Source organism: Manduca sexta, chromosome 22, assembly GCF_014839805.1.
Source record: "Manduca sexta isolate Smith_Timp_Sample1 chromosome 22, JHU_Msex_v1.0, whole genome shotgun sequence".
Lineage (NCBI taxonomy): Eukaryota > Metazoa > Arthropoda > Insecta > Lepidoptera > Sphingidae > Manduca > Manduca sexta.
This window is the reverse complement of record NC_051136.1, coordinates 15,049,757-15,065,824: the sequence shown is the minus strand read 5'-3', so window position 1 is coordinate 15,065,824 and position 16,068 is coordinate 15,049,757. Positions and strand designations below refer to the sequence as shown.

The following is a 16,068-nucleotide window of genomic DNA, read 5'->3' as shown; positions in this document are numbered from 1 at the left end:
AATTTAAAATGCGATATTGATAATTAAAGTTTGCTATTTTACCCTAAAATTAAAGTTGAAAAGATGAAAGATTGTTCTGACATTGGACTCGCCATACTTAATCTATTTAATTGTACCTAAAATATCTTTTATTGGGTCACTTTGTAGTTATATCTCCTTAGAATTACAATTTCTAGTGATATCCGACTTTCGTGCTTATTTTGTATACCTAATTGCATATATTCCTACCACATTGCTTTTTCACCCTCACTTGGTTATAAGTAGGCGACTCAATAACAATGGTATAATTTTATTATATTGATTATAGTCAATTTATTTGGCCAAAATAATCCCTTCTACCACGAACTCGAAGAGTAATGGTAATTAACCCCTTTTTTAGTTGACGATAATTTTAAACAAAGAGTCGATTATGTGATATTCTGTCTACATTTTTTGTATAATAGTGACAATATTATTTTTAATATACCATTGTTATTGGGGAGGAATATGAGTTTATGCATTTCTTTACTGTAACTGTGATATGTTGTAGTAATTGTGGTCCCACGAGCTTGATAATTAATAAAAATGCAAACATAAAATAGCACAGATAATTAAAATTTGTCAAATATTAACGCCGTACATTCCAATTTCAAATTATGAAATTGTTTCCATGTGTTCTCATTTGTTTTAAGTCTAATTGGATATTTTTTACATTCGAGTGTCAAAATCGTTTTCAGAAGCGAGTGACTTGAATAGCTTCCGTCAAGTGTCTTCCTAATTGGATATTGATATGCCTTTATTATTTATGTATTTATTTTAACTTATGCATATATGTAGTGACATACTACACGAAACATATCAAATGAATTCATAGTTTTGTCTGCACATTCTAGAAATATGCAATTTTTTTTTCTGCACATATTATTAGTATTAATTTTGTAGACACGAGGTCGTTGATTTTATATTTACTGTTAAATTAGTAATTCATCACATTGTTATATTTAAACTATACAAAATTTTACACAAGTACTTTACTTAAACATGCATACAGCCAATTTATATGTTAGATGGAAAATCTTATCTTACTAATATTAGAAATGCCAAAATTTGAAAAAAAGGTTTGGATGTTCGTTAAAAGTAAACCCAGAAACATGCATGGGCGTAGCTAGTCATTTCCCAGGGGGGGGGGGGGGTTCAGTGTCCTAGACTAGACTTCTTACTGTACTTGCAAATTGATCATTTGTCTCGTTTTAAAAATTCATGTGGGTAAGCACCACACAATCTTGGTGTGGGCACGGCCGACCTGGCCGCCCATATACGTGTGGAAACAATTGAACGGATTTGGATGAAATTCGACACTTACATAAACCTTGTCCAGGATTAACACGTAGGCTACTATTATCCCGGTATGTTGGATCCCATAGGAAATAACTGTATTTTTCAATGTTTTTTTTAATTAAGTACACGGCGCTGGTGTCGTACAGTCGTCATGGGTTAGTATAGTGATTTAGGGACTTTTATAGCAGGAAAGTCTTTAAACGCATTTAAACCGCGAGCAACAACTGGTAATGAAATAAGAAAAGTACATAGTGTAATAATATTTTAGTATTTTTAGATAGTGCTTTCAAATTATTTATTTGTTATTTTTTGATCATTGAATGCTTACTAGAGGTAAAATAATCTAAAATAAAGAAAAATAGTTTAGAAAAAAGTTTTTATATGGAAAAAAGTATAAATTAATAGATGTGTGGATGGTTTAAAAGTTTTGACTGGAAAAAATGAAACAGCATTCTATGTTTCGCATAAAGATTTCGCATGACTTGAATACTTAATTATTACATTAGTTTTAATATTTTCTTTTTTATTATCGATATATTGACGATGTAAGTTACCATTATGACAAAAATGTGTTAGCTTTTCTGAGGCTTTTTTACTTTAGAGCTTGGCTTTAAAAATCATATACACTTGACATAGATCTTTTCACTCAATTTATAGATTTAGCTATTATGCTTATGAAAAATATAATAAAAACAAAAACATCTTATATTTAATGTCATGAACATTTCTATATTTTTTTTTTCAAATCAATAGTGAGATCAAAATATATTCGTATCCTCAGTTCGTAAGTTTGTTGTATTTAATTTCTGAATATTTTTCCGATTACTTTATTGAGAATTATAATATGTAAATAAAAGCTTTTTTTAATTGGTAACACACATTTCTCACATTCTTAGATATTTTATTAGTAAGTTGTTGATGGCATTCGGCGTATACATAGTCTGTACAAGCTAGGATTTTTTAAATTGTTTAAGATTAATAATTCGAAATTATGGGAGCGTTTGTTTGCAAGCCATAACAATTTAGTCAGTCTTTAGATTATCTATTGTGTTACTGGTAACTATTTTATTTATTATAACTAATAATTATTTTTTTATGTAAACGACGAATTGATCAGTCTGCATAAAATATATTATGTAAAGATATTGTTAGATTCTTACCCCTTATTTATAGACGTTTTTTATCTAAGGACGGAATAAAGCTGTGATAACAAGTCTGTATTGTATCTCAATATTAGCCAATCACAACGGCCCTATGTCTACACACTGCGAAGGCTGCCATGCCGTCAGTACTGAGAAACAGACTTGTTAGCAATGCTCCGTCCTTAAATAAAAAACGTCTATGAATAAAGGGCGTTAAACTTTAACAAACATTTGCGTGACCTGTTTTTTGTTCTAGAATGTTCCATTACAAATATTAAGTAATTGATTCATTCCATTTATATATTTATTGAAAAAAATCATAAGTTATTGTATGTTATTAGTATATTAAATAGATGTTATCAGTTTTCACTAACTATTGTTAAAATAAATATTACCAGTAACCCGATATTGTTTGAAAATTAATTTATTGACTATCGTGCAAGGACATGTGATGGTTGGATGTGATAGGGCTATGGTGGTTACAATTATATATTTATACGCTAGTTTAAGCTAAATTCCTATATTTTATTAAGACATTTTAGTGTGTAGTTATTTTGTAAGACATGAATACCAATAAAGGATAATATTATAATTGTATTGTTTTATTAAATGTTATAGTTTAACGCCATAAATTAATGGATGTAGCAAATAAAACAATGAAGTTTTTTTTTATAATAATTATAATACATTTCAAGGTAAATATGATTTGATATAAAACATAACAAAACATAAACTTAAGTACAAACTTCAAAGCACCAGTCTCCATTGGAATGTATATTACAGTTGTTTTGTAAGTTATTAATAAGATACATGAAATACAAAAGGACGGTCTTGGGATATACTATATTTTCTTTATACACTAGTATGTAAAAATACTTCATAACAATTAAGTACAAAGTTATAACACCATTATGTACATTTACACTTACACTACATTTTTATTCTACAAGATATTCAAATGGTTCTTTTATAAGTGTCACATATTTTTGTTTTTATATTTTTATTATGTACGAAAATATCCATTTTTGGAATCAGTAAAACATTTTGAGAAGTTTTACATACAATTAACATCTATGCTATACCCTTTTAAGAATTACTGGATTTTTTGTTTTTTTTTCGTGTTTTGTGGAATTTTTAACACCTAACTTCTATCGTAATTTATGTTTAATTTTTTGTTGTAATATAGACTACCCTTTTACAATAAAATATCAGATATATGGACGGAGTATTTCAGGAACATTGTAATAATTCATCACTGGTATACAACTTAAACATTTTATAGTTATTATTTGAGTAAGTATAAAAGGTTTTTTGTGACATTTCTTAGATGTTTTGTTGAATTGTGTCTTTAAGTACCATTTAAAATGACTAAAATGTGCAGTATATTAAATTTGCGTGTACATTGTATATTAAATATCATAACTATTTATACAGAGTTTATGTATTTGAGTTTTCATTTTAACAATTTTATTATTCAACCTTAACATAAGTACTTCACGAGTTAAGACTCATAAATGAAGAAAGCGGAAATTATAAAATATGGAAATAATGGCTATAAAAAATATGTTCTAGTTTGTTATAAAAAACATTTTAGAACACTTGTATATCAATCTATTAACAAAAAATAGAATATTGTAAAACTTTTAAATAGTACAGAAAACACAAAAATACAAACAAAAAATTACTCCTCATGTCATACGCATTTAATATGAACTCTGATAATGAGCACGTCATCTTTTATAAACCCATTCCTTATGACGTCACTCACCGCCGCATACTCAGTGTATCCAAACCCCCTGACACATATTTCAGCTGTAGGTCGGTTGAAAGCTATGAGATTCGAGTTGGACATCATGGTATCTCTCTGCGTCATGTCAGGGTTGTATTGGTTGATCATTGCGAAGGATATGCGTCCATTGAATGGCCATTCGAGGCAATTGTCGTTCTCGGTCTTCATTAGATGGACGTGGAGCGCGAAACAACGCTCGTTTTGCGGCGATATGTTGAGACGAACACAAAACCTGGAATATGATATAGCTAGATTTACAAAAGGTGCAAATATTTTTTTCAGTAAAAACATATATATTTCTAATATTGCAGACACAAAAGTGTTCTAATCGATATTTACTTAGCTTGATATTTTTTTTTTATCACGGGTATTCTGTAGACTTTCACAATTTACCATATTATTTGGTATACACACCTGTAACCATTAGGTGAAGTGTAAAACCCAGGGCTGTATAACATTTTATAGTGATCCTTCAGCATGGCGTCAAGTCTCGCTTTAAAGTTGTCGATCTTCCACACATAGTTGCCCATGCAGTAGCGCAGCAACATTTCGTTGTTTTGCTTCATCTTCGCAACGGCGAAGGCCGACAGTTGTTTCGAAATGTTCGCTATTACTATGTCTTGCTCGCGATTTCTTTGTTCGAGTACCACAACTCTTTCGTAAAGAGCCCTTTGGGAAGAAATAAACATATATTTTTTGTATGCAATTTAAATTTATAGAAAATAATCATTTGCATTAAAAACATATATTTGTACAGGATGTTTAACTGCGGCTTCGAGTTCGCCTCTTACTTAAATTAATTATTTATATAATTTGAAAACACGTATTTGCGAGCCAAATTGCATTAGAAACATTTCATATTTATTAAGAGAATCATTTAAAAATTTGTTTCCAGTTACCTTATAAGCGCGCTAGTATTGTTAATTGGTGGCGTGGATGCGGGGTTGCCGTCCTTGTCGGGCGCTTCCCATAGCGTCATAGCCTCTTGCTCTTTTGCGTCAATGCTTGCGTTAGACATGTCGTTATTTATCTTCATTTCTGAATAGGCGTTCATTAGTAACTGGCGACATTCAAATATTGTTTTTAAAAAAACAAAATCATCTTAATTTTTTGTGAGTTAAGTATAACATGAATTTTGTGTGCTAAATGTATAATACAAACAACGGTACAACGATTTATGTGATTTTACAAGGCCTTTCAAACAAAAGAGTTCATGGGAAGGATATATACAACATAAAAAAAAAAATACTTACGCTCATATGACTTTGTGTATCATTATGCAAATGCTGGTTCATGTCATCTTGACTATCAAAGTTTTCCTTACAGCCTACTGCCTTGAAAGAACATGGTATACGTATTTCGGGTTGAGATGACGTCTCCGGCTTGTTATATTCACACGAGGCTATATGCGCATCTAGATCTAGTGGAGTTACTTTTACGGAGCACCCTGTGTATATTAGTTAAGAAGTGGTTCAGGCATTTACGTAAATTCATATATAAAATTGTTTATAAAGGCATGAATATATGTTTAAAAAGTTTACATACCTTTACTCGAAAATGGACAATTCATTCTCTGTTCTTGTATTTCTCTTTTCGTGTAGTTGTCGGGAAAGATATCCACCTTCATACTTAGGTTGATGTTGTCTATAGGGCAATGGCCACTGTTCCTGAAAAATAATGTTTAATTTATATTAAAGTTAAGTCCAGTGCCCTGTTTATCAAACACTAGCTTTTGCCCGCGGCTCCGCCCGCGTTATAAAGTTTTTCAGGCAAAAGTTTTCCGTTATAAAAGTAGTAGTTTCCCGGGAGCCTATGTTCTTCCCAGGGTCTCAAACTGTCTCCATACCAAATTTCATCTTAATACGTTGGGTAGTTTTTGAGTTTAATACGTTCAGGCAGACAGATGCAGCGGGGACTTTGTTTTATAATATATTTTTTAGAACTTTTTAAGTGAAACATTCCCGTCATACATCATTGTTGCATAACTTTAACCGTTTACGCAGCGCAGGCAACGAAAGCTCTCAAAACTCATAATTTTCCCCGTTTTTGCAACATGTTTCATTACTGCTCCGCTCCTATTGGTCATAGCGTGATGATATATAACTTTGAGCACTCCACAAACAAAGGACTATTCAACACAAAAAGATTTTTACAGTTTGAATCGGTAGTTCCTGAGATTAGACATTACTGCTCCGCTCCTATTGAATATAGCGTGATGATATATAGCCTATAGCACTCCACGAACAAAGGGCTATCCAACGTAAAAGAATTTTTCAGTTTGGACCGGTAGTTCCTGAGATTAGCCATTACTGCCCCGCTCCTATTGGGTATAGCGTGATGATATATAGCCTATAGCACTCCACGAACAAAGGGCTATCCAACGCAAAAAGAATTTTTTAGTTTGGACCGGTAGTTCCTGAGATTAGCCATTACTGCCCCGCTCCTATTGGGTATAGCGTGATGATATATAGCCTATAGCACTCCACGAACAAAGGGCTATCCAACGCAAAAAGAATTTTTCAGTTTGGACCGGTAGTTCCTGAGATTAGCGCGTTCAAACAAACAAACAAACAAACAAACAAACAAACAAACAAACAAACAAACAAACAAACTCTTCAGCTTTATATAATAGTATAGATTACAACTACAAGCTCACAAATTACATGTTACATATTTTTTTATAAATTCTTGTAAATCACATATGAAATAATTTTACAAGACCTGTAGATTGTATAAACTTGTATTTTTTTTATTTACAAGGCTTTGTACGTACTAAATTGCAAAATATTTTTTCTGTTAACTCTTCAAGTTAAAATAAATATAATAAGCTATTGTAAGATATATTATAAATATTAATAAAATTAAAGAAGAACTTAAAATTTGGCAAAAAGGTGGTCTATTACTGACCATATGACATATTAAAGTTTTCTATTGAAAAATATATACAAAAATATTCACTAATAATTTGTTTAGTCATTTTAAATCTGTTTAGTAAAAATTGTTCATGTGTTTAAGATACCATTTAGAGATCACTTATGTTTTTAATTTGTTATATAAAATAAATAAATTACTTCTTAAATGTACCAATTTATGCATAGTTTGTATAAGAGAATGATAAAATTACTGTCTCACTGACTGACATTGTATTGTATGCATAGTTTACAAGACAATATGCCCTGACTTGACATTGCCCTGAGATCCCTGGTCAGGCAGTGATATTGAGTTGTTTTAATTAGTTATCAGCTTTGAATCTGAAAGTTGTGCCCAATATGGTGATAGGCCATATAGATAGGCCCTATCATATTGTGAGACGTAACAACTAGACTAAAATTGGGTGTTTTCATAGCATCTATGCTAAGGCTAGTCTCCTACTCCTTTGGGGATAAAGATGCAATGTGTATGTTGTTGAATCAGGGAATAACATAAGAAGCTTACCAATCTGTAAATAATAATCATTTAGGAATTGTTTTAATTTTATTTCATAAAGTGAGATACTTTTGTTTATCAATGTGGAAGGAAGAATCACAATGAATATTATACTTACTGAAGCCAAGATGTGATGCAACTTTTACAAAATTTATGTCCACATGTTGTAATTACTGGGTCTCGGAGCCAATTGAGGCAGACGGGACACTCATACCGTGATTCTGGCTGATTACTAAGCACTGTTTCATTTAGAGCTGTTATACCCATGGGCTGCAACACATATTTTTTATGCCTTTAACATTTTTTTTACTTTTCTTTGTTATGTTGGCACTAAGTAATTATAACAAGGACTTCTTTTGTTTTGAAAATTACAAGTCCATAAATCGAGTCAAATAAAGAATGCAGAACTTATTAGATAGTTAAGTTTTAGGAATGTGTTTAAAAATAATACCATTAGGATTGAAGAATTAAATGAATGGCGTGTCAAATTACGTATATATTTACCACGCCCGGCGTATCGTATGCACTCGAATTACGTAAATTACTACACGCGAATAAGTTGCGAGTAAATGTAGTTAGCCATAGAGTATATTTACTGAAACAGTGATTTGAACACAAACTAGTTTTCCAAAAATGTTTACGTGATGGAAATTTTAAAATTCGAACGTTTTGTTTTATTCCTGTTGAGAAAGTTTAGTTACTGACTCACCGCAATACCCTCTGAAGCATCTTTCGTTCTAGCTCGATCCATTGCACTAAAATAAACTATAAAGCAAAATTAACTATTTGTACAAAAATACTGGTTGGTAAAAGTTTTTCCAAATTAAAAACTATCGCCAAAACAAAATGCTAATGACATTGACAACTGACACATTGACATGACGTAATGTGAAATGTCAAGACGTCACGACTCACGTTATTGAACACAGATTACATAGGTTTGCGTTTAATTATTACACGTAAGCCATTATTGTTTAAGTAATTCTTAATGTTATTGTTTCTATGTTCTTACTTCTTGTGTTGCAATAAACTTATTATTATTATTTGGTACAAAATACCTAATGCTTTTATGATTTGGCCACAATTATTATGTATTATAATAATGATTTAGGGAAGAAAAATAGTTTATCGTTACTGATTTCAAACGTCGAAAGATATTATTTAGGAAAAAATATTTTAGTAATCCGCGTGTTAATATTTTGTTTGATGTTTAACTATTTCCTCCCCATATAACTAAGTATGTAGTACTACATACATACATACATACCTAGGTGTACAAACTTTGTAACAAAACCGAAATTCTTTGTTGAGGTTTTTGTTACAGCGTTAAATTCTTTATAATATAGGTACGGGCGTACAAAGAGAAACTGGTTTATTTTACGCCTACGGCTTCTTTGATGATGAGAGATCGGCACTTTGCTAAGAAATTCTAAACATGTTCAGATTATATCGATACAGGAATCTCATGTTCCGCGTTGGGTTCTTGGCCTCTAGCCCATCATGACAAATGTACTCACTCAATAGAGTACCTATTAAATTCATAGTAAGTATATATAGAAACAGTAAAAATAATATATTCATAGTTTTCTATAGCTCGTGACTCAACTCTCTTACAAAGAATAGAACACGAATCGATGTCTTTTGATAAAATAAAATAAAGATTAATACCTATTGAATAATTAGAAATCTTCATAATTTTAATAAGTGTTTATGGGTCTACGGTAAGTATTTTCAATGGAATATAACTCAAATATACTTAATGCTAGGCTAATATGCAATCCGCAGTCCCTTAGGCAAACCTTAATTAAATACCTATTTTATTTATGATGATTTAGAAGCATTTCAACAAATCCAGATACGCAATAAATTTATAACATCCTTTGTCTAAACTAGTGGCATCGCTGGGGACCAGGCTTTAAAGTATTGACTTTGTGCGTGACGCGGGAACCCGGGCAAACTAATAAAAAAAAAAACTCAGGGCGCCCCCGTGCGAAGCAAAAATACGCATCCCGTCTTTTAACTGTTTCCTAGATAAGATGCTAATAATTAGGACCTCTAAGGCACCGCGCGAGACCCCAGGCGGTTGCTCGACTCCACACCCCCCTGTCCTACCAAGGCCGGCAGTTGAATGCGATTTGAACAGCCATTGGTTTGCTTTGGCAGTTTGACGTCGTGCAGGTCGGTTAACTAAATTTAATCCCCATTACAATATGAGTAGAAAAGTGTTTTGTATTGTGTACCGACTACCGACATAAGAATCACGACAAATAAAGGAAAGTCAAGACATTTAAATATCTGTTGAATGATATAAACATTTTTGTATTCCCAAGTATTATTAGAGCACTTAAGGTTAGTTGGGTTTATTGCGTTTCTACAATAAAATACGCTTACTATTTATCAAATAATTTAAGTCCGTATTTCGCTTTAAAATTTTACCTAAACGATTAATTACTAGGATACCAGCTGTAAAAAATCTTACGGGATAGCCTAAACGACTACACTCTACCACTAATCCAATGAGGCGACATTAATAAGTTCCGTTATTTAGAAAATACTTCGTCTAATGATAACATTGTATGTTAATGCAAGATACGATCAACGCAACATCGATCTTTATCTTTCGTCATACTCACTGGAGTACCGTTAAATATCTTCGTGTTGTAACTACACTTTATTATGCACCTAAAAAGTAATCTGGCGATTTTCGTGGGAATATTGACTTACCTATTGATGCAGTTGAAAAAATTGGTTAATTGTTTTGAAAATGGTAGTGAGTGGATATGATGCATCCTGGTGGTAATGTACTTAGGCTCTTATCAAATTGTCGAATTGTAACCGCTCGTAGTTTGATAGGTCTTAATTATCGATACGAGAGCTAAGTATTGTTTAGAAGCAGCGTATCTGGCAGATTGGTAAGAGTTGACAGTTTACCTCAGCACCTACTCACCGACATTAGCTGTAACATTTTTAACACCTTATTACAAGAAGATATGTCATAGCGAGGAAACATCCCAAACTCTATTTCTCTCCGAATTTAGTTTTTACGTAATACCATCGGTTAGTAGCTAAAATGACATAATTGTTGTCGTTTACCGTATTAGAACCGTTTAGAATAATAATGTTGAGGACAATATGGTTTTATGTAACACGACGCGCCATGGTGTTGCTTCACCGATCTGAGATTTTATCGCTTTATATGCCGTGCATAAGGAGTTGGCGGTGTGGCAATGTATCTAGCTCGCTTGTCGACTAAATGGAGGGATTAGGTATTTCCAGTGATTTAGTTGCTATACCTATACAGGTTTTAAGGAGGCGGGCAAATTACTGGCCTAATAGTATTTAGCTACTACTGCCTATAAGCACTACCTAGAACTTTAGATTGCAATGTAAATACTGAGATGGTAAGTCGCATATTGTCTAGTAGGTAATATTACTAATTACTCAAGCACAATGACACTTATGCTCTGGAAATAAAACTTATCTACGAACCCTAGGTAATTAGCATACGAACGACCTGGCAAAAGCTTCATGCAGGGGCGAAAGACTCTGATCTATCAAAACCTTTAAACGGGGACCTTTTTTACCCTCGCCCGGATCCTCGGTTCCCGCGTCGGTACAGGCCGTCACTGGTCACCTTGTTACTTACCTAAAATGATTCAACAGACTTATATTTTTTTTTGCACTTTGTTACCTATATACGTCACTAGTTTCATGTAACCTTGCTTAGTAACTTAGTTCGACCGGTAATGTGTTTATGTCCATATTGCCAATTTGTCTTTAAACTTTACATCTTCTTGAAATAATACATCAAATTGATATTTACACCCTTCTGTTAATTAATGCTAATTTAATCAATCGATGAAATAAAGACATCGGAACTTGCGTTCGCGTGACCGGAAAAATACGAGAAATTTTTCGAACGTGAATTTTACACCACTAAAAGAAACAAGGTCGATTTTATTATGTAAGTGTGTTTAATATTATAATGTTCATTCAGTTTGTGTGTTATTGGTTTACGCATATTTTAGCATATTAGGAAGGCATTATAGTTAAATGTTTACATAGATTTTGTAACTTTCATGGCGTAACGGCATTAATAAGCTTCCTGTTTGGGAAGATATCTATTATTATTGTTACCTTTATAAAATCATGACACAAGACTGGCTTAAAAAAATAAAATGCAGATAAAGTAGTGAAATATATATTCTCTTATGTTTTCTATAATCGGAAAAAAACTGCGTAAAGTAGCAAGGTTTAAATCTGAATTATTTGTTTTACAAATTGAAAACTATGAAGTACCATAATAAATCAAGATTTGTTAATAATAAATTAATACAAGTATTAAACCCAAAGCAATTTTATTAATCACAGTGTTTTTGTATTATTTTAGTACCACAATTCATTATACTATAATCAAGTTTCCTAATAAGATGTTTTGGTGTAGTCAAGTCAAGCTTCGACCCCAATCAGTCCGCTTCAACCATCAAATTACGGTCCCACTATATTTTTACCGAGCATTTACGATTTTGTAAGCTCTGACGCAAATCGGTAATACATAAAATTACATTTCTTCTACAACATTTGTGCCGTTTATTAACTTAGAATTGCTACACTTCTATTTTAGTGTCTACTTAGCCATTTCAGTGTATTTAATAGATTTTACTATTTAAATGTATCTCCCACGTCGCTTCCTTTACGTAATAGCTACAAGATATCAAGTATATCAGTATAATTATGTAATAGTAATAAATTGTCATAAATGCTGGCTAGACCTCTTGGCGGACACGCTCGTAAAGTTCGTTCTTGCTTGCGAATGATAATAGCCAGTACCAGTGTTTCGTCTTCAATTCTATTATATTCTCAGTCAAAATTAAACATTTTTAAGTTCGAAATTTAAAACTTTAATAATACTTCATGGTTTTTTTTTCAGTGTTTAACTTCTAAAGAAGTGTTTCATCCCTTCGGTCCGGGGTGCGGTCCCCCTATGCGAGGAAGCTTGCGTTTAATATAGTTACTTATAATAAAGTTAAAGGCCAAACAAATACATATAGGGTGTTTGGTGTCACTTTTGCTGTGTCATAAAAAACTTATAATATTCTTTATTTTCCGTCAGGGGTTAATTTTGTGAATATCTATTAAATAATATTAAGGTATAATTATATAATAAAAGCGTAGATTTATATACTTTACAACCCTGTTACAAATGGTGACATTATTTTGAATAAAATCAAGGGATTTTATATAGGTTTACTTAATAATGACTACAAAATATGAAGGGCACTAATTGGAAATAGCAATACTGTATAGGAACTTAGGGATAGTAATCCTAAATAATATTTTTTTTAAGTATAAGCAACTACTTACATTTTTCAAGCAGACATGTGTCAACATCATAACAATCTCATTGATGTAACAGATCCAGGTAACAATTGAAGTGATTAGCGCCTTTTCCCACGGTATGTAGGAAAAATTAGTTAACACCTCTAACGTAAGACATTAAGTAACGTAGATACGATCTTGTAAAACTTTTTTTTTATAGTTTTTCCACCTCTTTACACATGCTTGCACCTGTAAAAGCAACAAAAAAAAAAGATGCTTGCGTAAAATGGATTTTAGATAGTTCCGTGATGTGTCTGGGTAAAGTTTTATTTACTTATTTTAGTTTCCTTTTCAAATACTTACACACCAAATGAATATGGCCTAATTAAAAATATTTTATTTTGTACCAACAATTTTAAGAGATTAAGTTCCTAAATTGAAATTATATTTCTGGGTGTACACAGACTTGTTAATATAATTTCATCGAAAAAATATTAATAATGAAAAATTAATGACCAGTAAAGGTAAGCCGATAAAAAACTTAGAAATTATCGCAAAAAAAACACTTGCCAATTTAATATGACATTTACAAAAAATAAAACATAGCTAATTAAGTATATTTTTTTAAAAAAGTAGTTTCAATTAACATCAATGCATAGACGTCAATAGCACATGTCACTTTAATTATAGGTAATTTGTACATCATAAATACGAACAAGTTGTCAGTGTGTCTGTTATAAATCATTTATGGGTAATTTCTTTTAATATGTAGAGATTATAGACTTGGGTTACCGTACGTTGATGAGACATAGATCATTTAGCAAGTCTGATCAGAATTTTCATACTTTTTCCAACGTGCAATACAGATTTAATAAACTATTATTGTTTTATTTAACAGTAACAGTTTGGTTTTAATTCAAAGTAAAAGCTAACTTTAACAGCCTAAAATAACCGAAATAAAATATCCGTTAGTTACAATTTCTGGAAGTAACTATATTTAACACAAAAAATCTCCGATTTAAACAAGCGAAGTCGCGTTCAACAACCGGCAAATAAAAACTAGAATAAGTTAGACACGTTAATTTCGTTTGGAACCGGTTCGGAACTTGCTATCGGTTTCGGATCGACAACCGCTAGTAGCGTCTAGTTGTAATGCAGTTTTTATGTGATGTGCTACGGTCGATCAACCTCGTTTAACGGTAAACTGAGTCATGGCCACCATGGGTTCTAGCTTACATCACTGATAACCGCTCTGCCCCTACACAGCTCGTCAAACGTAACGGCTTGCGCTATCGGCTTTGATTTAATTGAAAACTGTCAGTCCGATGTTACTGGCTGATTAGATTTGCTTGCCGTTATGTTTGAATTCGTTTTACAGTTCTATTTTTTTGTTTTGTGATGTTTTTTCGGCCAGTTGTAAACACTTTTTTGTTTTTCTTTTTTGCTTTCCGTTGGTAAATATGATCTTTACGGTATTCTTTTCGAGGTGAAGCGCCTTGTTATTTAGATGAGTGAAGTGTTCTATTTGGTTTCTTAAAAATATAATATATTTTACCACTGGTATAAATAGATTTTTTTTTATTATTACATATGTAGCGACAGTAATATCTAAGTCAATTTGATAGATTCGCAAAATATATGTCAAATTCTGCAGTCATAAGTTGAGTATAGGCACAGGTTTTGAGTACCAACATACCAACATTTTAAATTATTTTATAGCATATACTGTTATAATAGCATAACGTATTTTGTGACATTCTATCTTAAAACTGCACAATGCACACGAGAATGTTAATAAAAAACTAAAATCTAATTTGTTCCTCTTTCATGCTTCGGATATACAAATTTTACACCAACTTGACAGCTTACATTATTTATGAGGTGGGAATAATGATAGTCAACCCGACTATCTGAATAGCTAAATCAAGCTCAGCAAAATGACTCAACGGGCTGTACGCACAAACATTCAATACCGGATAACGTGTATTGTGATTCCGCGGGCAAACCAGTGGAGAAATACTATATTTGCTAATGCGATTCATTTGTCATACATCAATGTTATTCGTGTTGTAATATGACATTTGTATGACTAGGCTTTGTAACGCTGTTATGTTCCAGTGTGTTGGGTTTTTATTGCATTTGCGTATGCAGCACATTGTTGAATATTTTTCTTTATTTCTTTTAATCAGTCGCGTCTATTATTAAGTAGAGGTATAATTGTGAAGGCTCTAAGTTTGTGTTCTAGAACGGGAAATATTTCGTATAGTATTTTATAATTAAATTTTGACCGAATTTAATTTACGAGATAGATAAGGCCTCAGCAAAACGAACTCTAGCCAAAATTGTAGCATTGATGTTTTAAAAATAATGCCCTTTGATATTGTGTTATAATGCGGAATATTTAATAACACTTTATTGTAATGTTCATAATAATCTATGAATAATAAAATATAAAGCTATTATAATTAGCCTTTGACACTATCACAGCACGATATTGTAATATGGCTTTGTAGCCAAAGGCGTCGACACTCGACCCGAGATGTAAAACCTACATAAAACCGAGCGTTCAAACGTTTACATAAAGCTCGTTATACAAACACGACAGGAAAATGTTTTATACTCGCTAATGGACAAAATACACAGAATCCTGCCTCCATAGTGTGGAGGGACGGATTGAGAGACTAGCTTGTGTGGGTTAATTGAAAATATATTTTTTCGAATTTTTAACAAAAATGAAATATTTATAAATTTTAATTTATTAGAGGATAAATAAATGTCAAAAAAAAATATTGGTTTTTTCTCAACACTGTTCTTTAATGAAACTGTAGAGAGCTTAGTACGAAGTAGTTAAGCCAACATCTCGTAATTACTCAGTCGGTTGGTAGCATACAGTAGCTTTAGTCTGCGGCTACGCACGCGTGTTAAACTTTTTCCGGGATAAAAGCCCCACTTTATAATATTTTTCCCGGATAAAAAGTAGTCTATTGCATTCGGAAGTAACGTAGCTTGCAATTAATGATTTTTTTCTAATCGGTTTCTTGACATTACTTAGTTCCAACCAATCAAACTCTTCAG

At 32.0% G+C, this 16,068-nt stretch overlaps 1 protein-coding gene across 2 annotated transcripts; it reads right to left on the bottom strand.

Moving 5' to 3' along the window:
• Positions 1-4,140: 4,140 nt before the first annotated feature.
• On the bottom strand, positions 4,141-8,558 carry LOC115451152 (TNF receptor-associated factor 6). Of its 2 annotated transcripts, none has more exons than XM_030179367.2 (7): positions 8,384-8,558; positions 7,793-7,944; positions 5,794-5,915; positions 5,502-5,695; positions 5,148-5,308; positions 4,663-4,917; positions 4,141-4,480 (listed from the first exon to the last, which is right to left on the bottom strand). In XM_030179367.2, exons 1-7 carry the CDS (start codon positions 8,423-8,425, stop codon positions 4,153-4,155), a joined length of 1,254 nt encoding a protein of 417 aa, XP_030035227.1. In that variant the 5' UTR covers positions 8,426-8,558; the 3' UTR covers positions 4,141-4,152. The 2 variants fall into 2 exon arrangements, with proteins under 2 accessions (XP_030035227.1, XP_030035228.1); XM_030179368.2 differs by lacking the exon at positions 8,384-8,558 and adding an exon at positions 8,126-8,356.
• Between the last annotated feature and the right edge of the window lie 7,510 nt (positions 8,559-16,068).

Coding starts and splice junctions, on each gene's coding strand:
- LOC115451152 (XM_030179367.2), bottom strand. CDS start 8,425: ATGGATCGAGCTAGAACGAAAGATGCTTCAGAGGGTATTGCG. Junction 5,916..7,792: donor TGCATCACATCTTGGCTTCA/GTAAGTATAATA, acceptor ATTATTTTTCAG/GAACAGTGGCCATTGCCCTA. Junction 5,696..5,793: donor TTGTCCATTTTCGAGTAAAG/GTATGTAAACTT, acceptor TAATATACACAG/GGTGCTCCGTAAAAGTAACT.